This window comes from Pundamilia nyererei, unplaced genomic scaffold (assembly GCF_000239375.1).
Source record: "Pundamilia nyererei isolate P.nyererei 1_Seehausen unplaced genomic scaffold, PunNye1.0 scaffold00178, whole genome shotgun sequence".
NCBI classification, from domain to species: Eukaryota; Metazoa; Chordata; class Actinopteri; order Cichliformes; family Cichlidae; genus Pundamilia; species Pundamilia nyererei.
In genome coordinates, this window is record NW_005187579.1 from 144,839 (window position 1) to 166,586 (window position 21,748).

Here is a 21,748-nt window from a genome sequence, read left to right on the forward strand (position 1 = left end):
ATATATACACACATATATACATACATACACACATATATACATACACATACACATACATATACATACATGGTATAAACACACGGTGAACATCATTTTTTTAAGTTACATCAAGGGAACTTGAAAAAGAAGAATTTCATTGCTCAATGTAACCATTTGTGTTTTGCAGTGTATATGACAATAAACTTTTTGAATCCTGAATAATAGTTTTTCTGATCTGAATACACATGCTAACATCTAAAACACAAGTACGTTAAAAGTTGTTTTAATTGTTCAAGCCATTTACTGTCACATGTATATTACTGTTTGTGCCTGTAATCTGTCTTTTGAAAGTTTCTGGTCAGACTTGAGCAGCAAGAAAGCCTCAAAGCAACTTTCTTTTTGTCCACAAGATGGTATTACAGCACCTAACGAGATGAACCTGTCCTGTCAAAATCTCAAAGCATTCATTTCTTTCTAGTCAAAGGTGTTGCTCGCACTTCTTACTTCCATAACAGTTTCAATTATTGAAAATAATCCTGTAGTCCTGTAGTTGATTACAGTCCAGTTGCTGATTTCCAAGTGCAAGCCTTTTAGTTTTATTGATGAAACCCTTACAGTCAGTAATATATAAAAAAGTGCACACAGTGTAGTTATTTACAGTAAATACAACCATACATATGTTTTCCATGCACCGCCATCAACAAGCCATAAACATAGGGAGAAAAAAGAAACAGAAAACAGAGGCTACAGTAAGGTGTAGGTTGCTGGGGTTTTTTTTCCTTTCTGACAGAATGACAGTGCAGCATTAAAGTTGTGGAACCCACATAACAACAAAATAATGTTAATTTACCAAATAAAAAGCACAAAACAAGAATACAGTCATAACATTTGAGTGCTTAAGTTTCCTTGAAAAACATAGTATAAATAATCAGAATGTAACAACAAGAAGACCTTCAAAAGTTAAAAAAAAGGCAAGTATAAGGGGTTTAGAGTGCCATTTTCCCTGCTCATCTTTTCACATATCAGCAACAGCTTTGAAAAACACCATTAATGTCAGATTTGTTTCTCTCTAGGATGTTGAAAGCATACATTTTAGTTCCTGCTGTTTGTACAATGATAAAGTGCACAAAAGCTGATTAAGCAGAGATATAAGGGTATAGAAGGCACTGTTATGGGAACACCGTGTCCCTCTTCACACGCATTTAAGGCTCCTAACTGTTTGGCTTTCAAAGCACGTGGTTGAGCTCTGGTATAAAAACATGTAGGAGTCACACAGCAGCCTGCGCACTAGCTCAGGAGCCTGGGATGGGTTGGCCTGAGACAGCTCCTCCTCTGGCTGACTCAGGAAATCACCCAGCTCCGGACAAGCGCGGACCTCTGGAATGTTGTAGCCACTTTGATCGTCACCTATGAGGAAGAGCAGCCTCAAGATTAGACATCAGCCCAGAAGGTGATAAAGGGCAGTCAAAGATGTCAGAACTGTTCTGTCTAGTGCCTTTATGCAACACTGTCAAATCTGCGCTATCAGAAAATAAAGCAGCCATGCATAATCGACTCACAGAAAGAAAAGGAACAAAAAAATCAACTCAGTGTTTGCACGAACATCAGAAAAAACTCGGAATAAACACAAACAAAAATCTTTCTCACCACATCTGTCTGCCATGCTGTCAAAGAAGATCCAGGAGTGAGCGTCAGAGCCGTATTTGACAAAGGACACGTAGTGGCTGGTTTGAATGCAGAGTACAGCAAACAGCTCCATTGTGTGCCTGGGAACAGGAGTATCTGTGGGAACTTCTACTGGTACTGCTAGAGCACTGGGAGAGTGGCCTTGTCGTGAGGGATGGTTGTGTATCTTAAAGAAAAATTGACATAGAGAGCTTCATACAAAAGGTTTGGTTCATGAATTTGCACCTGACATCTAAAGCAGCCACTAGTTTTACCTGTGCATTACAGGTGGTACAGTACTGTTTGATTCTCCCTGGCTGCAGTTTGCGATCTGGCAGACACTGAAGACACTCGTACTCTGCCAAACGCCCACAGACAAAGCACTCCCTCGGAGCTGTTGGACAAAGCAGATGATCCTGAGCATTATTAAGGATTCCTTTAATGCAATTTTTAAGAAAGTGCTGCTTATTACTGCTCCTCACAGTTGTATAGGAGATCTGTGATGTCCAGCTTCAAGGAGGGAATAATGTGAGAAAACATCTTGTATTTGTTTCCAAACCTCGGCATCTGAACTATTAGACAGGACGGCATCTGAAGGACATAAGAAAAGTATTAATGACTGTACAGAGGAAAACTTGTTAAACACACTCTCGCTTCTAGTAAGAGAAGGACTCACCGTTTCAAATTTAAGGTCACCTGACAGGCAGGATGTGTCCATCAGCTGTTGGACCGTGGGTATCTGTCCCATCTGCTCCTTCTCCAGAAAGATCTGGAAGGTGTAGGCACCCTGGGACGTTTCTTGTTTCGATCTGCGGGGGAACACATATTCAGTAACTCAACTATACTCAGTCAAATAGAGTAAGATATCCAGTCCTGGGCGGCTCAAGTTCATACCTGAGTTTGAGCAGAGGCTCCGTGCAAAGCACCTTTTGAAAGAGGACTGTGATGAACTCCTCTGGATCTACAATGACGAGAGGCAGTTTAAAAAAGAACAGATAAATAAATCTGAAAAAAAAGCCCTCAGATTTTTTTTATTATATTATAATGTGTTTCAAGATACGGGCAGGTACCTTTTTCCTCTGTCCGAAAAGTGTCACAGCCAAGAAGAGTCCGAAAATTCATCACACTCTCTGCAGGGACGAAGCCTTGTCTGAAATAAATAGATTAGCTATGAGAAAGCAACTGCATGAATTCACTTTGTAAGAACACATTAACCATACAGACACATGTGAATGTACCATGTCATCAAGGCAGAAAACAGCAGCACTCGTTTATCAGCTGATACTATGTAAAAAGCCACTACGTCCTGGTTGTGCAAACAACATGATAATAAAAGAAATGAGATAAACAGTGTTGAAGGCAGCGTCTATACCTGCGTAAACGGTTCACTATTGCTCTCAGGGTGCAGGTTATGGGTTGGTCTGTGTCAGCAGGCTTCTTGCAGATACCATCCAGGGTCACAGATGAGCTGAACAAACTGAGGAAGGAGAACCACACGTTATTGTCAGCTGTGCACTTATCTGAATACAGTGTATCGTGCTCACGTGGTTGTACATGATCTCCTCTAGATACGATTAGCTTAGATAAAGCTAAGCAAATCGGAGTTTGTTGCAGGGGAATGATGGTGAGCGTGTTCTACCTGAAGAGTGTGGCATCAAGGTAACAGGAGTTAATGTGTCCCTGAATCCCTTTCATTTTTCCCACTAACAAAAATGGCGCCTCGGATTCAGGGATAGGTGGCACATCTTCGTCCGTGTCTTCATATGGAGGAACTAAAGAGGTGAGAAAAGCAGATGTTACGATGAAATGACACTTTAACACAGTCTTCGTGACTTTACTGGCAGCTTTAGATGGGAATGATTAATGATTAATTGGCTTATTTAAAGCAGAAAGCTCACAGGACTGTCAGACATGACAAGCAGTGTGTCACTGTGTGCACTGTCTCAAGTCTAACGTAATTTCTTGTCACCAAACCCTGCCAAAGAGAGAAAGGTGTGGGAATATTTGGAGGAGAATCACCTGGAAAAGGTTCTATACTATTTCACTGTGCGTTACACCATTTACAAGCCGTGTGAAACACGGGTATAAATTACAGATAAACAATACATTTTTAAAAAGCTGCCCAAAAGTTTTAAGTATGAATTTGACCTAATCCTCATGCCCTGATCAAGAGTTCTTTTTGGAAAACCTCGCATTTTGCGTTTTTGTCTTGTAAGACTAAAGGATTTTGAGCAATCATTTGTACAATAAAAACTATAATATAATAGAAACATAAGGAACCAAAACACTTTGAACAGAACTGCCAGGAAAAAAGGAAAATCTGTTCCAATAATGTAAATTTGTGTATAATATCGAGTTTTTATTTCTTGTGTATGCATGTTTTAGACTGGGTAAGGTGTCGAACCTGGAGTGGTGTCAGTGGATTTGAGGATCTCTTTTCCTGTAGAGGCACTTAGAAACCTGCCATCGGGGCTGCACTTTGTGATGGGAACAAACAAAGCTCTTTTCTCCTTGCAAGTGAAAAACCGCTGACCACCATACATCCCATCAGAGCAGCCCTTAACGTCGTAGTCCTGGAATAGTGATTTATAACATTAATACGACAGATCACCAAAGCACACTGAAAGCAACTGCACAAATTTCTAGTCGCGCACCAGTTCAATGCCAGCCCATTCACCAGTCTTTCCTCCAGGGACACCCAACCACCGGATGACCCCGTACACTGTGATCCCTGAGTTGGAAACCACCTCCACCATGGATCCCACCTCCAAAGGCACTGAGCTCAGACTCTGGTTCTGAATCAAACTCTGCTCGGTGCGATTCTCTGTCGCCGGCTGTGCACAAGATCCGATGTTTGCAATGCAGCTGTTGCGTGTCACCGCCTTTCTGTTTAAACCTGCAGACATATATCACGATATGCAGAGGTGAGGATGCGATGCCTAGAAAGTCATATGACATTTTCCTTTTTTTTTTTTAGGCTTGTCACATGCTGCTTCATCAGATTGTCATCCAGCTAACAAAGATCTATATTTGAAGTATGTAGATAGTTTCAAGTGCACAGTCTACCAAAGGTAAAAGAAAGCCAGATCATGTGGCAGTTCTACTGTTCTGCATTCCAGAACAACAGAACCAGTTTTTCCAGTTGTGTAGTGGGACCACTTTCTTTGCATTGTTAGGGTTGTGGTTGGGGAAGCAGTTTTCAAGAATTTAGTTTGCTGTTTAGTAAGAAGGAGGTGCACCATGTTTGTAGTGTGGTAGTGTTGTTATCAAAACAAAAGGACTTTGATAAAGCCTGAGAGCCATCATATGGCTTTGAAACCGACTTGTTAACTTTGTGTGTGAGGCTAATAATCCATTTACCCCCACAAATGGCATCTTTCCACTGCAGTCCGAGGGGGACAGAGTAAGATGGGACCACCTGGATGATGTCTGCAGCACTGAAAAGGGACAGAGGAGGTTTCTTGGATGACAAAGTATGATCGGTGTCCTGTGTAGGAAACAAGGAAAAACAGTTACTGAAACGCAAACAGGAACTCTGACGTTATTCTTATATACAGAACAGAAACAGTTTGATGCATCTTTACATTTGCAGTGACATTATCTGGCTGCAGTCATGACTGATCACTCAGAGCGATATAGTCATCCTTATCTCGGTGCATTTTAAAGCATTAAGGTTGCACTTGAGAGCACGTGCAGTTATCTGGATGATCGTGCACTCCATGATTTACACAACTTGAATCATCAAATCAAAATGTAAAAATAGATTATAAAATGAACTCACCACAAATTCCACTTCAAAGGCAAGCATGTACAGGTCGTCTTTATTGTCTTTCCGTCCGATTTGCATCAAGTTCTTCACCAAACCGGGAAGGTGTCCGTTCTTGTGCTTCACCACCACCAGGTCGTCCTGAGACAGCTCACAGATGGCAGAGAACAGTTGCGGGTTACAGAGCAGCTCCAGGCGTCTGCTTGCGCTGGAAATGAAGAGCAGGAGCTGTGCCTGGTGGCGGGTCAGCGGGTACATGTCCTCTATCTTCACCAGGCCCCCGTTCTTGGGGGTCCCTGGGTTGCTGTTCCCGCCGTACAGGAGCCCCACGAACTCTCCACGCTTCGTCTCCGACTCTATGCGCCCGATACATCCTCGGCAGAAGCCTTTCCTCGACTTCCCGCGAGTGACGATGAAAAACTTCTCGTTTAAAACAGTTCTGGGCTCCATTGAAACCCTTTATTCCCACCACTCCACTCTGTCAGACCGGTTGAAAGCTGATACTGTGCTTATATAAGCAGGTAACCTGCAGAAACGCGATAGAATTGCTGTAACAATGTAGCCCAATAGATATAATCGAGGATACTTCGCTAGAACCACAAGTTAGACGCATTTTCAAATAAAGCACATTGCCTGATTATTTGCAGGCTGTGTCATGGATAAAACCCTGACTTATAAGGTGAAATATTACAGACGCGATTCCCTTTAAGCTCCTGTGAAAGTTAACCTAGGTTCACAGCAGGATATAATATAGGCGTCCCCAGCTCTTTAAATGAACAAACGAGCCTGATCTTTGAACTTACTCAAAAAGCATTCCCAACTTACAATCATTAACGATTCGGTTTATTATTTAAAACAATAACTTCAAAAACTGACTTACTGCGATCATGAATTAAGAACAATAAGCCTTGTTCGTATCCGGTTAGTCCACTGCTGGGGCATGAATTAATCTCGCTTTTTTATTACTATTCTTTTTTTCCCTTTTTTTTTTTAAAGCAAGTGACTCCAGCAGAGGTGAATCACTTCCTCTTGGCTTCTGCTGTGGAGTGGGAGGGTTGAACTACAGGCATTTAAATGCTGGCCTGCATGTGACCGCCAACGCCCACCTGACGGCGCTCGCCTTCTCCGCCCTAAAAGTGCTCTCTATGAAATCTCTCAATCTGGCAAATATTTGACTGCAGACTGATTTAGAGTTAAGAACTATTGATACGATCAGCTGACTGTAAGCTAATATGAATCTTTTTTTTCTTTATTGAAGTATTTGCTGTCCAACTTGGAGCTTTGGTTGAATTTGACTGATCATTAAGAGACGAAATTTAAAGCAGCCAGCGGTTGCACAGGTCAAGAGTTCCTGAAAGGTCTGAGTGCAGTTTGCTAAAAACAAACAAACAAACAAACAAACAAAAAAAAAAAACAGGGTCACATACTGAATTTTGCATCTGTCAATTTTATAATTGACAGAGGTCAAATCGGACCAATCAGCCACAACATCAAAAGCACTGACATGCTGAGTGAATAACACTGGGCCCTGACACTCGTCTGTTATGTAACTTTGAAAGATCTACCTAAACACCCATGATGACAAAACACCTGCTCCACCAGAAGATTACATGTGACTCCCTCTTTTTGTTTCATACACATCAGTAGATTTGATATTAAGAAGTGCCTCTGCTGCAACCTGATGTCTGAACACAAACCTTCTGCTTATCGAGGATTACTTTCCCTCTTATACATGAAGTCACCTAATCTAATTACCAATGTATTACACTCTGGTATTTATATAAAAAAAAAGTAACCAACACACTGGGGAAAATGTTTACAGTAACCAAGAGTTAGACTGCATTGCTCCCAGTGGCACGTTTGCCCTGACTGAATACATGTGACGTGTCCTTCTCCACCACACATTCTACATAGCGTGATGCAGCTATCTTGAAAGTACATCAGTTTTACATAACAGAAATTATTTTCTTCTGCATGCATGTACATGTTTTCTTAACTGGCATTAAATGACAGTTAATTTTATATGAGCAACTAAATCACGTTCCTTTAATTGGAACATGTAATATGAATACTCAGTTTTGTCTTTTTTCATTAGTAAGTAATCTGTGTTGCTGGCTGTCCCCTGTTGGCTGATTGTAATCACCAGAGAACTTTCATAAATTTACATCATAAAGTACAAGGACATCTCTATGCTTGTGAGAATATTTATTTCAAGAATAAAGTTGAGGAGAAAAACAACACTGTATTAAACCACCAGTCAACTGAGGCACTCCGCGGCTTAATAAGACTCCTCTGTCCTCACTCTTTGAACTGCATGGGCCTTTGCATGGAAACTCTGCCCACTTTCTCCTTGATAATGAGCTGATGGGGAGGGAAATTAGAAAGCAGGAAGTTACTATTATAATAAAATATTAGATATAGTATTAGTTTAAAAAGGCAAAAGGTCAACTGCAGAAGGCAAAGTGATACTCACAGTGAACAAGAAGTTTATTTGGTTCAAACTGGTGATGGAGCCCTGTCAGGGAAAAGCTGTCATTTTTCTCTGTATGGAAGATAATACGTTGACCAGCATCTGAAGCATAGAAACAGTGTTATCGTCAAATATTTTTACAAAACTGAATGTGAAGCCAACTTTCTTCATAATGTAAGGAGATCAAACCTGGGTGATCACACTCAGGGCATTTTGTTCACCAGAGGTGCTTACTGCAATGTGGATCCCACATTTATGCAAAGCCGGCACCACTATAATGGGCATGAGAAGCGACAGGGGCCGCTTTCCTGGCTCGACACAGTTTTCCTGTAAGCGAGTAACAGTCGATTGTAATATCTAAAACTGTGCCTCATACCTGACTGATTTCACAGCCTGAGATTTTTTGATGGTGTTGCACCTGATTAGTTTGAAGTTGTTCTCTGCTTGTATTTGGCCAGGAAAAATCAAGGATGAGGCTGTTAAGAACGATGCCTGATTGAGTTATGAGTCTGCTCCCAAATGGTCTGCTCAAGGAACTGCAGGAGGATGAAGATAAAAGCAGAGGGGGAAAAACAAAACAAAACCATGTAACATTTCCAAGAAGCGCATACCGCACATATCTTGGTTTGATCATCAGAGTCACACTGTAGGCTGTAACCCAGTCACCTTGCAACAGACACAATGAGCTTATCTTGTCCCATGACAATGACCTGTCCAGCCACCAGTTCTGTTTGGGTGGAGTGGATAGGCGAGAGGTACTCAGATGGAGATGTGTGGGAGTAATTCAGCTGCTGCCCGAAGACTTCAGCCTGACTCTTGCTGTGGCAGGAACAGAACAAAATCAATTTGTAGTGGATTTTGGATTTTATGACACAAAAGAATGATATTAGTATAAACTAAGGGCTTTTAAAGTTAAACAAAGATGAGTGGAATTAGAGCCTAATAGTTTGTGACAATTTTTTAATTTGTTTTTTTGAATAGATTTGTTTTTCTTTAGAAAACAAGGACATATGAAAGTGACTTCAATCTTTTTCTTCAATCTCTCAGAACTTTTTAAAAACAAAAAGGAAAACTACTCTTCATGTGAGGATTGACACTATCCAAGTTGGATAAGAGTGCATTTGGAGGTGTGTTCAAGTATGACTTTTAGTGACTCAGACCTCCGGTGTAATGCTTCAACCCTTAATATACTTGTGCTTTCTCAACTGGGACAAAACCTCTGTTGTTTCTGGGTATAGTGGGATTTTTTTTTCTGCTTTCTTATATTTTATTAACTCACCATTCACCAAAACAGTCTAAACACCCACTACTGAAAACAGTCATTAGCTGTAACCCTAACAGTGATTATGATCCTGCAACATGTTTTACCTCAGCATGTCAGAGAGCGCCTCAGTCACCGAAGCGTTATAATTAGGGTCACCCAAACCACTGGCCATAGCTAAAGCTGTTTTCAGGGCCTTCATGGATAGCAAACAAAGCACACCTATGTAAGAGAACTGCCATTTACAACAGGTCATAATATACAAAGATATCGGAGGTATTCACACCCCAGTACCTCAGCGATCCAGAGGCGTGTTTGAGTTTCTGTTACGTTGCTCTTGCTGATATGGAGTTCCTCTAACAAGTTGAGAGCTGATAGCAACACTGCACCAGCAGATGGAGGAGGAGGAACCTGAATTATAAACTCTAAGGCAAGAATAACAAACTGCAGATGAAGACGTGAAGAAAATAAAGATAATTTTATCAATTCTGGTGTGTAAAATGTCACCTTTATCATTGTACTGGGCTTCAATGGGTAGCTCTACATCCACACTGTAGTTACCAATGTCTTCTCTGCTCAGTACGCCTCCATTTGCTTGTACCTTTGTAGTGAAAGGCAATGCCGGACTAAAACACATGTCATATTTGACTCACAAAGTCATGCCAGTTTGTATATGTATATCAATCACCTCATCTACAATCTCTTGAGATAGGTTGCCATGGTAGAAATTCAACAAACCAGCCTCCAGGACTCCTGCCAGGCGAGGCAACCTCACATATGAACCAGCACTCAGAGGTCTTCCATGTGGCATGAATGCATTATTGAAGCTTTGAGATTGCTGCTCACCACTCACCTTTGATATAGCATCAGCTGTAGGAGATTAAAAAAAAATAAAAAATAAAAATCCTGATGTTAAAATTATTGTATTTATTATTGTATTGTGAAGGAAGAGAGGAGAGAAAATACAAAGAGCAGCAGTTTGTCTCACCTAAACTGTGAGACACATTGAAACCTTCTCTTGCTACAGCTGCAGCTCTGCTTACAACATCCTCCCATGGCAGACTGCAGCAGATTTATGGCATGACGTGTGACAAAAAAAACAAACAAAACACCTAATTAAAATGAACTTTTCTATATTCTTACCCTCCATACAGTGTGTGGGCACGGTGCAGTCCCCTGAGCATGCCTGGCACTCCTACTTGCAGACCTGCCTGAAAATAAATTATAGGTGCAAATGAAAAAATGCAGATGTTTCAGGATTCCTCCACCCCAGCCTTTATACTACCTTGGCCTGTGAAACATTGTGCAGCACCTCCCTTCTGAATGCTTTAGGAGCAGATCCCAGAAAGTTGATCACCCTGGTTTCATTCCTGTGTATGTCATGAACGAGCATGATTCCTCCTCTACAGTGAGGAAATCAAAAAAGGTCAAGGACTTTCGTGTGGATTTATAAATAGAAGTCGCATCAGCATTGAGCAATGAGCAAATCACATACCCACCAACACCTGATACGTGTGGATGAACGACTCCCAAACACAAGGCACCGGCGATGGCAGCATCCACACTGGATCCACCATCACGAAGGACTCTGTGACCGAGTGCGGTGCAGCGCTCGTGATCCGAAAACAACTCCCCGTGTTGGAAGACCTGTAAACAACTGCCGTGACGAGAAATAATGTGACAGGGGTTCGATGTGCAAATTTTAGACAACATTGCATACCAAACTTTCACCCAGGTAAATCTGCAGGACCAAAGCAATTGACACTGGCATGGCAAAGATGGTAGACAGAGCGTAGACAGTTATTGGTGTGCCTCTGCTGGAGCAGTCCTCATCAGCCTCCTGATTGGATGGACTTTGGTCAAACAAATTTGTGCCATTAGGTGCCAGCTGTTTCAAATGGAAAGGATCTGTGGCAGCAGCAAGTGAGGAAAAAGCAACTTTAAACTGAGTTGAAATTTGTTGGGTTTTCAAGGCAAATTTGAACCAAATCTAAATAAGATGCCTTATTTACTAGTACTATATCTTTGTGTTTGAACTCTACCTCCCAATTCCTCACCATAATTTTTAGTCAAGTCACAAGTTAAGTCACTGGGTGATGAGCCATCAGCCAGCTGATTTGAACTACCAAAACTCTTGTAACCAAGTGTTGACTGCTTGTTAAGTTTTGTTTTAGGAGACGCCTCCATCCTCGCCATATCACAAGGTCTGAACTTCACGGTAAACCTCCAGATTACACCAGTTCCCCACCGAGCGCGCTCCTCCTGCAGCAGGAGCAGAACACAGCAGGTGCAATTTCCTCCAAACTAATGAGATCAACTGTTTGCATCTGTGAGAGAGTGAGCAGTTCACTGTCTGTGGGACATTGCAATTTCACTATAAACAAAAGAAACAAACAAGCTGCAAAATCATACTTTTATTGATGTATCAAAAAAAGGTTCTGAACCAACAACATACAGGGAAGTGCATGGTGTCAAACATAGCATAGCACTTGGTCCAACACTGTATAAATTTACCTGTGCACATACACAAAAAAAAGAAACCTAGCGTATCTCATTTTATGAGGTGAATTCTTCATTTCAAATTCAGATACAGTACAAGTTCAAATGCTAATGTAGCTGCCTGGTAACAGTTAACTAACTAGTGTTGGCACATAAAGATTAAATGTTTAGCTTAATTTGCAGAAACGTGGAAAAGCCTACAAGTGTTTTTGTTTTGTTTTTATTTTTTGTCTGTCTTCAGTTGCTTTAGCTTTTTGTGTGAGTGTGGCAATCTGTAGTGAAGAGATTCAGTGGCTGAGGCTGCGACAGCCTGGCTGTTGGAGGTGGTAGGAGTGGTGTTGGACTCCTTGGCGAACACGGTTCTGCCGTTGAATAGCGTTGCGGGACACATGATGCCGCTCTGCCAAAACCTTAGCCTGTGTCATCTTGGCTATAGCTTTGGGCTTGGACAAAGAGCTGAACACGGACTGAGCGCTGGTCCCAGTACTCCCGCTTTGTGCTGTGGGCTCGGCATCTGCAACGCTGGCCAGACACATAAAATAAATCCAATAAACGGACAATAACGCTTTTCCTTATTGTCTGCATATAACATATATTAAAAAAAACACTGTTACAGTGGTAGATGCTCACATTAAACACCGCCAGTTTAAAACACTACTAATTTAAATGCTTGCTTTTAGATTTTATCATACGTTTTGAATCCCTTAATAAGTTGGCATCATTATATTTTGCTGATCTCTTAACACCTTATGATCCCCTAAGGCACAGGTGTCGAACTCCAAGCCTCGAGGGCCGGTGTCCTGCAGGTTTTAGACGTGTCCTTGATCCAACACAGCTAATTTAAATGGCTAAATTACCTCCTCAACATGCCTTGAAGTTTTCCAGAGGCCTGGTAATGAGCTAATCATTGGATTCAGGTGTGTTGACCCAGGGTGAGATCTAAAACCTGCAGGACACCGGCCCTCGAGGCCTGGAGTTCGACAACCCTGCCTTAAGGTCACTGAGATCTGCTGATGTAGCTGGGTTGGGGATTGAGCTTTCTCATTTTTATTCTTTGGCTTTCAAACCAGAGTGAGAGCTTAGGTATTTAGGCTTTTTTATTTTTGTGATTCTTTGGATATCTTTACTAATGTGTGTGGGCGTGTATGCTGTATTGTCCTGTTTCATGTGCACCACTTTGGTCATCTTTGTTGTTTTAAACGTGCTTTATAAAAAAATGGACTGGACTTCTTTCAGTTTCCTCTGAATCTCTGTTTTTCAGTGATATTCATAATATGGTCATCTCAGACTCATAACTCACCTACAGACTATTCAAAACTTTGTTTACACGAGGCAGCCAATCAGAGCAAAGATGTCTTAAAAAGAGGGTGTAAAAGGGCTGCATCAGACCCAGTATAGGATAAATAAAGGATTACTTTGAATTGTGAATCATCTTTACTTTACTAAAGTCAATGAATATAATTATGGAGCTAGAGATTAGCGTAATAGGTCCATTCATTAAAGTATTTTAACTTTAAATATAATACAGAAACAAAAAAACAAAAGCATGCGATGACCTCACCAGTCAGTTTCCATGTCTGTTCCTTGAGGAACAGAGCTGGATGGTTGGCTGTCAGTCAACATTGCATCCTGGTTTTCTGCTGAACCTGCCTCTGTGAAGACAGAAGTTGACCTCAGTTATAAGACTGGGTAATAACCCAGTGTATGCTAAGCATTAGAGCAGGGCGATATGACCAAAAATATTTATCACGATATACATTTGAAAATTTGCGATGACGATATAATTGACACTAGACAAAATACTTTACAACTCCACAACTTTATTAGGGAAAAAAACATCAATGTATTTACAATTAAACAAACAGCTGTTTTTATGTGCATAAAGTTGTATAAAAATTTAACAGTGCAAATGCAAATTCCTTGCTGACAATTTAACCAAAAGGCATTTCCAGTGGAAATGTTCCCTCTAAGCTGTGCGCGTGCGCAATTGCTCACTGCTGGCACGCTCTCTGCGCACAGAAAATCTGCGTTGCACACAAAAAAAAAAAATCTAACCTGAATTGAAATTAAAATTAATACTTTAACAATTCTGTTTTGCAGTGTTAGTCAGTAAGTGACTGGCTGCTCCCGTATGGGATTAGAACGATGCCACCTTATCCCATAGTCCAGCCAATGATGCGAGCGTCGTTGACAGGCTATGACAGCGTCCTTATGTGCCGACACCGGTGTTTTAGCGAGCAAAGCGGCGGATGTGGAGTGAAGCCACGTTAATGACAACGTGTACAACCATTGGAGATGTGAGTAGGACAGACGGAACAATTGACGGAAAAAGTGTGGACTTTATACCAGTTTTTAAATTGTGTTGACAGGCCACGTAAAACCAGAGTTATGATAAATATATATGCAATGTTTGTTTTTTTCCTGAATACTGTCGTTGTTTATATTTTGCTGCGGGAGAAACGGTAAAAACTGCGTTTTATAAGGAAAACGCTTGAAAGCACTCTCCGCCTGTGAGCAAAAACAAAAACAAAAACCCACCCTTTCCTATTGGTCGAAAAATGTACCATGTCGACCAATCAAAAAAATGATGTGAGAGATTTGAGACGTTCAGCGCAAATCTTGTGTAGTTAGTGTGTAGTGTAGTCAATAGTTTTGTTGTGTGTGTCAGAACAATGAGGCGACTGCTGAATGTTACAGGTGTTACAGGAGTGATGCATCTCCTGTTGTCAGGCCTGCGGGTATCAGGCTGTTGTTCCTATTTATCTCATAGTGGACAGAAATTATTTTTTTGGAGTGGCACAAATAATTTGTGTGGCATCAAATTTGATGCAGAACAGCTGATTGTTCTGTAAATAGTTTAAAATGTTTATTTAAAAACCGCCTTGGCTGCATTTGTAGGTAAACAGCTGCAAAAAACTTTGTTGTTTGCAAAACTCAGTTACTTTTTTGAAGAAGTAACTATATAATTAATTGCCCAACATTGGTCATTATATACTGTATTTTGAGTTTGTGTGTTTGCTCAGACACATGAAAAATTAGAGGAAACATTGCACACGGGATTATAAGGGGCACTGTCGATTTTCAGAAAAATCAAAGGACTGATTTTAAGTGTGCCGTATTTAGCATGCTCTACCAAAAATAGTGCTTTGTTGTGTATATTATATCATTGAATTATATCATTGAACTGGTTTGGCTGACGGACGAAAGCCAAACCAGTTCCACACCACTGAAGTTGCAGCATTTTTATAAACCATTTCTGGTTCATCCGTTTCATTCAACGATTCGCTTTCGCCCTTCTCATTCTCCGTCGCCGCCATGCTTTTTCTGCCATGTGCGTATGTAAACAGAGGCAGTGAGCATGTGCATTTTACCCATCTTCTATCGCGATATTTCATTTTCTTATCGTTGCCCATCATTATACCGGTATTACCGTGAACGGTATGATATGGCCCAGCCTAAGCACTGTACTCGCGTGTAAAAACAAACACTCAATATCAAGGTGTGCAGTTCACGGACTAAATAACTAACAGATGACCTACTGAATCGCAGTTCTCACACACACACACAAACACACATACATAAACATACATGAAAGAAGTTTAATATCTTGTTTAACTTTATTTGACCATTTTTGTGTTAGCCTGTTGGAATGATGTAAAATATGTCACTGTTTTAATATGTTATATTACTGACAGACGCTGCATGACTGACCTTGGTGAGTGACAACATGCCACCCTTCCTCCATCGTGTCTCCAGCCTTGACATCTTCGGGGGTCTCCTCCTCTCTTCCAAAAAGCATACGCGCGATTGTTCTGAACATATCTGTTGTAGTTGCTCTTCTTTGTTCTGCACGGTGCTCGGGTGTTACAATGCTCTTCAGCTGCTGTGGGCAAGAGAAAAAATCAAAAAGAATAAAATATCATTACTTCCTGATTTAATTCAACACAGCCCTTGATCCCCCTCTTACTGTTTGGGAGTGGGTGATGCCATGAGATCCCATATTACTTTTAACATATTCAAGCAGTCTCAGGTCAGCTGACTGGGATGCCCAATGAAATGTTTAGTAGTTTGCTGGTTTGAATAAGAATGCCCACTCCCCAAGAATTTCATTGTTAGTGACCATCTGTTTCTAGATACATGGGGGAGGGGCTCTTTTCATCAAACATCTGACCAGTGGGAAGCTACGGCACTTAATTCATAAAGATTTATCTCTTATTTTTGTATAAATGCATCAAAATTAAAACACTGCAGATATTATATCATCGAATCATATTTTCATCTCTTCTCGTTGCCTGAATTCATTATCAGATGCATTTGTTGTATATTGTTTCATGTCTTTTGCTCACTCGGCGTCCTCATTTACAATACCAGAAGATTATATCGTATCAAATCAAAAGACCTTAGACGGCCAGCAGTGCCTATCAGTCCAACGCAATAACAAGCGAACGAAATGTAGCTTTATGACAACAATTCAAATGTAGGTTATCTATTTCCCGTCAACGTTAGCAGCCTGTGAGAGCAGCTCTGCAGCGACCTTACCTGCGCTTTCTCAGTTTGACTCGAAGATCATTATGGAGTTTCAGCTGGGTACATATATTCAAAATAAGCCTATAAATGCTACGACGCACCTCAATGCGACTGTTGTTTTGGATTTCAAATATTCAACCGATAGCTCAATAACAGACCCGCCCATATCCCCGCCCACCAGGAGCAGATCACCAATCAGAGGCCAGGAGGGAGCTTGTCGTTTTGATTTGAGTTTAGTCAAAGATGAAACATTTTTGTTAAGATAATTCCCCTCATTTAAAAAAAAAAAAAATTTAATTTTTTAATGTAACGTTTACGTTTGTTGTTCGGTCTATTCAGCTTTGTAAATCACTTACACCAACGTAACTTTTTGTATTTTGCTGCATGACTAAATAAAGGGAGAGATTTTTAGTCGATATTGTGAAGTAATAACAACAAAATTTGACTTTTTGCGGCAAAAAAACATGTTTTGCACGGGAATAAGGTATTTTTTTCATAAGCGGAAAGAACTGGACAAATATTGGTGTTATGTCTCCACCTATTGGTTTGCTAAAATGATAAGAGAGGTTAACGCATCTTAACATCCCTTGCTATTGTTCCATATTACTGGGTGTTTCATTAAATAAATAGGCCTAAATGAATAAGTATTTAACGTTCAATAACCTATTTCAATAGCAGTTGAATATTAACACGTGTACGAAAAATACTGTATCTTTTGTGAACGTGTCTAATTCTAAAATTTAACTAGATCATATACTAAAGCTGAACGCCAATCAAAGCGCACAGCCTATGGCACAGAGGAAGAATCCATGCTCACTTTTATATGTGTGTGCTGCTTCACAGTAGGACCTTGTGGACATCCATGATCGGCTCATTGTCCGTGATGTGAAGGACAAACACGTGCGTGAAATTTACGCAAAAAATCACTGTATGGATGTATGCTTAAATCTGTCAGGTATATTCAGTTTCAGTGTTCTTTTTATTTTATTTTCAAAATCAGAAGACTGTGATTTACTCCAGGATTTCTACCTACCAGTAGGACAAACTGATTATTACTACTGGTTTATCATCTGTGTCATTCATGAATCTGTTGTTTTGTGTTATTGTGTGTTATGTTCTCAGTGATGATCTTATTTTTAAATCGTGGATTACTATATCACGTTTGCTGTTCAAACGTGCACAACCTTCTTCTTAGTTTGTTTAAAGCTATTTCACGGGTGACATGACTTGGACGCAAGAAGACCGCTTTGACAGCAAAGTGGTTTCACATGGCGTGAATGGTCATATAGTTTTACTTCCTTTCTTCCAGGAGATGGTGCCGTTACTCTGCTGACGTTGATCTACGGTCCATAAATTGATAAACTGGCATATAGCTTATTCTATATCAAGCTGCACCTTTCTTAAAATGGAAAGTCCGATGACACTTTAAACCAAGTCAAGATGCCGTTTCACAATAGCAGCCAGTGTGTTTTTAAATCAGCATATGGTTATTCTCATTCTTTCATCTGCTTGGAATTATTGTTGCGGTGTTATTATTACGTATATATGGGGTCAGATGTTTATATCCCTCCGTATCTATAATTATATGAGCTTAATAGAGGGCAAATTGTCATCACACCTCCAAGAATCTGCATTATTGCACCACAGAGAGCCACAGTCACCCAAACTGCCATTTACATGCATGTCAATAAAACAATTCGCTATGGTTCCTTCACCTTTTCTCGTCTGCGGCTCAGCGCCGCTGGATTCCTGTGGAAAGGCTGTGAGGCTCATGTTTTTGTTGTCGTAAAGTGTGTTGAGCGTGAAAGCTTCTTTCTGAGCACTTGAGCGGCGATATGTGAGGTGGGAAGGTGGGGAGGGCCCTCGGGGTGAGCACACCCCTACTTGCCTGTGTCAGAGTATTTCAGAACAGAGGCCAGTATTTAGAGACTCTTCATGAAAGCTGTACATATGACTTTTTGCTGAAGTTCCACTTTAACTTTTGGGGCTGTTGGAGGACTTTTTCTCCCCTGTTTCCCACGGATCCGCAGAGCAAGATTATAAACGACTTTTTCGACTTCTAGAAACTGCGCCGTGACCACAGGATACTTTAACGCACAGTTGCTACACCCTCAAAGAAGGACAATGCCTCGATCTTTCTTGGTCAAGAAATACTTTGCCAAGCAAAAGCCAAACTACAGTGAACTGGAATGCCAGAACAGTGAGTTACGAAGTTGTTTATCCCTTCAATGAATTATGAAAGCATCCTTACATAAGCGTCGCAAATGAGGCATGAAATTGTCCCTTTTTCTAACTGTAGAAGTAAAGTTCAAGTCGAATGTAAGAACATTTTCTAAATGTGTTCTGTCTGGTCCGACTACAAACCAGTCTATTCCCCGTTCAAGTTGGGACCCGTTAGATGCACTTTACCCCCCTTCCTGCACCCAGACAGAGCTCCATTCATGTTACAAGCCCTTGTGAATACGTGGGAGGAAGCGGCCACAGAGCCTTCCCATGGCTCTAACTTTATTCTCAGTAAATCATGAGGAAAAGGAAAAAAAAACGCATAAGAATGAATGCAGAAGAATGCAGAACCTAAATCAGTCAGGAAGAGAATTCACGCAGTCCACGAGAATAGATAAAATTGTTTTTAGATTTCAGTAATGCATTCTTAATATTTAACTTTTGTAAGCTTTCTAACACTGGCTGTGAAATCATCCTCTTTCCTTAACAGACACTTATTTGGAGAATTATACTCTTGCTGATCTCTCATCAGTCAACACCACTGCCACCTGCTTCACCACAGGTTTGGTGTGGGATCTGAGTGTTCTTCCCACCCTTTACCTACCAGCCTCCCAAACAGAACCTTCTGCCAACACAGGGCCCCTGGACCTCAGCTCCCCATCCAGCCTCAGCAGCAATGCCAGCAGCAGTGGAGAGGAAGATGAGGGGCGCACCTCGGACCCCCCTAGTCCTGAACCCGTGCACACGTATGGCCCTCGCCAGCGGATGAAATGCACAGGAGTCATGGCTCATATCAGTCCCCCAGAGGAGGAAGAAGAGAGAGAGACCCCTGCCACAGCTGCCAGGCCAGCTTTCCTCTGCAAACACTGCCCCAAAGAGTACACCAGCCTGGGGGCTCTAAAGATGCATATCCGCTCACACACTTTGCCCTGCGTTTGCACCACCTGCGGGAAGGCTTTCTCCAGGCCGTGGCTGCTGCGCGGTCACATCCGCACACATACAGGTAAGACCCATTTTCACACGTATTGTGCAACACTGTATGGTATCTGGCAACTCTCCAATGGATTGTTGACACATGAATGAAGAAATCTGTGTTACTGAAAATTTGTAGCTCTGTGTATGAGTTGACATCATTGTTAGTCAGCAGCAGGTCACTCCCTTATCATTCAGACTGTGTATGAGGCAGCAGGATATCCATGACAATCAATGTGATGAGCTTAACACTCAATCAGCAGACATTATCACACAGGGAAGCCCTCTGTAGACCTTGCACTCATTGATTACACATTGTGTTTAATGTCTCAGCAACAATGACTCGTCTGCTAATTATCTTACCACTGCTGTTGGTTATCACGCAGAATGGAGGGACAAAAGGTTTAAGGAAAGCCTGAGGGCTCCCTGCTATCACTGAGCACTTAGTACCTGCAGCAACTTGTTAGCGTAATCTCATTTGGCCCTGATTAAATCATGCTAATTCAGTCAGTCTCTGACCCCACCGGTCTGCCATGTGATTCTTTATTATCTTCACAATGTGACTGCTGTGTGTGAGGTGTTAGTGGAAAGCTCTTGTGAACTCAGTGATGCTCGAGTTGTGTCCCTGTATGGGATTTTTACTCACATCTAGAGGGAAGTTCCAGTGAAGTCATATGTTTCCAAACTTTTCCCTGCAGGTGAGCGCCCATTTTCCTGCCCCCACTGCAACCGGGCCTTCGCCGACCGCTCCAATCTACGGGCTCATCTGCAGACCCATGCCGAGGTGAAGAAGTACCAGTGTAGCGTGTGCTCTCGCACCTTCAGCCGCATGTCACTGCTGCAGAAACACAGCTCCTCGGGGTGCTGCTCCACTTCGGTGTGAGACGGCCTGAAGGGAGGCAGAGGGGACCCACTCAGAGCTCAGGAGGGCTTGCAGCCATGGAGAAGAGGTTTTCACAAGCCCGGTTGCCCTGTTGAGGACCTATAAGGCCACAAAGAGCATGAAATGGCCTGCTTTATGAGACCTGGATGGAATTAAACCTCATTATGGATCTGACTTTACAAGCCTCTTTTTCACCATTAAAAAAACAGCTGACAAGCTGATTTTTTTTTCTTTTTAAATATAGTCCAAGGTCTTGAGGCTGGACCAAATCTGAACTGCACTATGCAGACACTCACTTGATATCAGCTCCTATGTTGCTATTGTGCCCATTCCAAACACCAAATATGTAGTGAACTCATTGGGTTAAGAGGTGTTCTTTCCCGTCTCTGTCCCGGTGCCGGTCAGCTCAGGATCATGGCCGAGACACAGCTGCTCAGAGGTAGGGGTGCGTGGGTGGAGTAAATCTCTTAGCGTGTCTCAAAACACACACACACACAGACACACAATTGAGTGCACACACAGCTGTCCTCGGTACTGTGGTGTAGATAGACGAGGTGCTAACAGGTGCTACAGCCCTGACCTTCGCTGGTTGATAGCAGGTGACTTCCACTGCCCTTGGTTTGCTTAAGAAAAAAGAGGAAGCATGTCATCACAAAAGAATGGCACCAGTTAGTGTTTTCTTCACCAGTTGGGGGATCATTTTAAGCCTCTATTTTGGCTACATCCAAACCTTCTCTTTAATCTGATGTGTTTAGGAGATAGGAAAAGCCGTTCCGTCTGTTATTTTCCAAAGGAGTTTCACTGTGCAGCTCTGCCATGCATTCTAGGTTACCACAGTGTTAATAATGTCAGCCAAAGCCATACAACTCAAATAAATACGTGCCTTGAAATTATATTATTTTTGAAACCAAAATGTGCCTTGTGTGTTTACCTCATTTAGTAGTCATGGTTTTAAGAAATGATTGCAGTATTAGTAGAAATTAGTTCTATAAAGTTTTAAAATGCAAAAAGGCTGGGACCAAAGAATTTTGTAGTTTACAGCATGGAGACGTGCTTGCCTATGATGTAATGAGGACCCTGTAAATGGACAATGCAAAGATGAATTTTTTAAAAACTTTCCTGAACATTTTATGGCAGTGTTTAATAGTGCAATGTGCAAGTGATGCGTTATGTCATATTTTTGTGCTATGCTTGTGTGTTCAATTCCTATTCCCTGTATTTCGCAGCTGATATCCTTTCATTCAATAAAGTAATTTATGTTTATTAAAACCTGCAAACCGGCTGTTTTATCTCCGCTTCGATGCGACGAAACGAGCGCGGCTGAGAAGTGTTGGTTCATGGAAGTCTGTTTGATCATTAACTGGGAAATTTCTGCTCAGCGCCTTGTAATTAGTGAGCGAAATGACCGGGATGTTGAAACTGAACTGCAGATGTGCAGGTGAACACACGGTGCTGATGATGGATGGAAACAACTGAATGCACCTGCTTCCAGTTTGCACCTGC

At 41.5% G+C, this 21,748-nt stretch overlaps 3 protein-coding genes across 3 annotated transcripts; 1 reads left to right on the forward strand and 2 right to left on the reverse strand.

The window, feature by feature from the left end:
* Positions 1–440: 440 nt before the first annotated feature.
* On the reverse strand, positions 441–6,438 carry cyld2 (cylindromatosis (turban tumor syndrome) 2). The gene is made up of 14 exons (XM_005746390.1): positions 6,291–6,438; positions 5,426–5,936; positions 5,005–5,131; positions 4,299–4,540; positions 4,049–4,217; positions 3,284–3,416; positions 3,017–3,121; positions 2,715–2,794; positions 2,539–2,605; positions 2,321–2,453; positions 2,127–2,235; positions 1,920–2,038; positions 1,627–1,831; positions 441–1,386 (listed from the first exon to the last, which is right to left on the reverse strand). The coding sequence occupies exons 2-14, from the start codon at positions 5,858–5,860 to the stop codon at positions 1,172–1,174; spliced, it is 2,139 nt and encodes a 712-aa protein (XP_005746447.1). The 5' UTR covers positions 5,861–5,936; positions 6,291–6,438; the 3' UTR covers positions 441–1,171.
* Positions 6,439–7,606: 1,168 nt separating this feature from the next.
* Positions 7,607–11,422, reverse strand: LOC102206035 (gamma-glutamyltransferase 7-like). The gene is made up of 15 exons (XM_013914222.1): positions 11,199–11,422; positions 10,862–11,049; positions 10,637–10,788; positions 10,427–10,544; positions 10,285–10,352; positions 10,130–10,203; positions 9,830–10,011; positions 9,649–9,742; positions 9,436–9,566; positions 9,249–9,337; positions 8,547–8,699; positions 8,299–8,416; positions 8,070–8,207; positions 7,884–7,982; positions 7,607–7,771 (listed from the first exon to the last, which is right to left on the reverse strand). The coding sequence occupies exons 1-14, from the start codon at positions 11,335–11,337 to the stop codon at positions 7,929–7,931; spliced, it is 1,698 nt and encodes a 565-aa protein (XP_013769676.1). The 5' UTR covers positions 11,338–11,422; the 3' UTR covers positions 7,607–7,771; positions 7,884–7,928.
* A 6,577-nt stretch (positions 11,423–17,999) lies between these two features.
* snai1a (snail family zinc finger 1a) lies at positions 18,000–21,518 on the forward strand. Its single transcript, XM_005746391.2, has 3 exons — positions 18,000–18,367; positions 18,881–19,393; positions 20,061–21,518. Exons 1-3 carry the CDS (start codon positions 18,292–18,294, stop codon positions 20,243–20,245), a joined length of 774 nt encoding a protein of 257 aa, XP_005746448.1. The 5' UTR covers positions 18,000–18,291; the 3' UTR covers positions 20,246–21,518.
* The last annotated feature ends 230 nt before the right edge of the window (positions 21,519–21,748 follow it).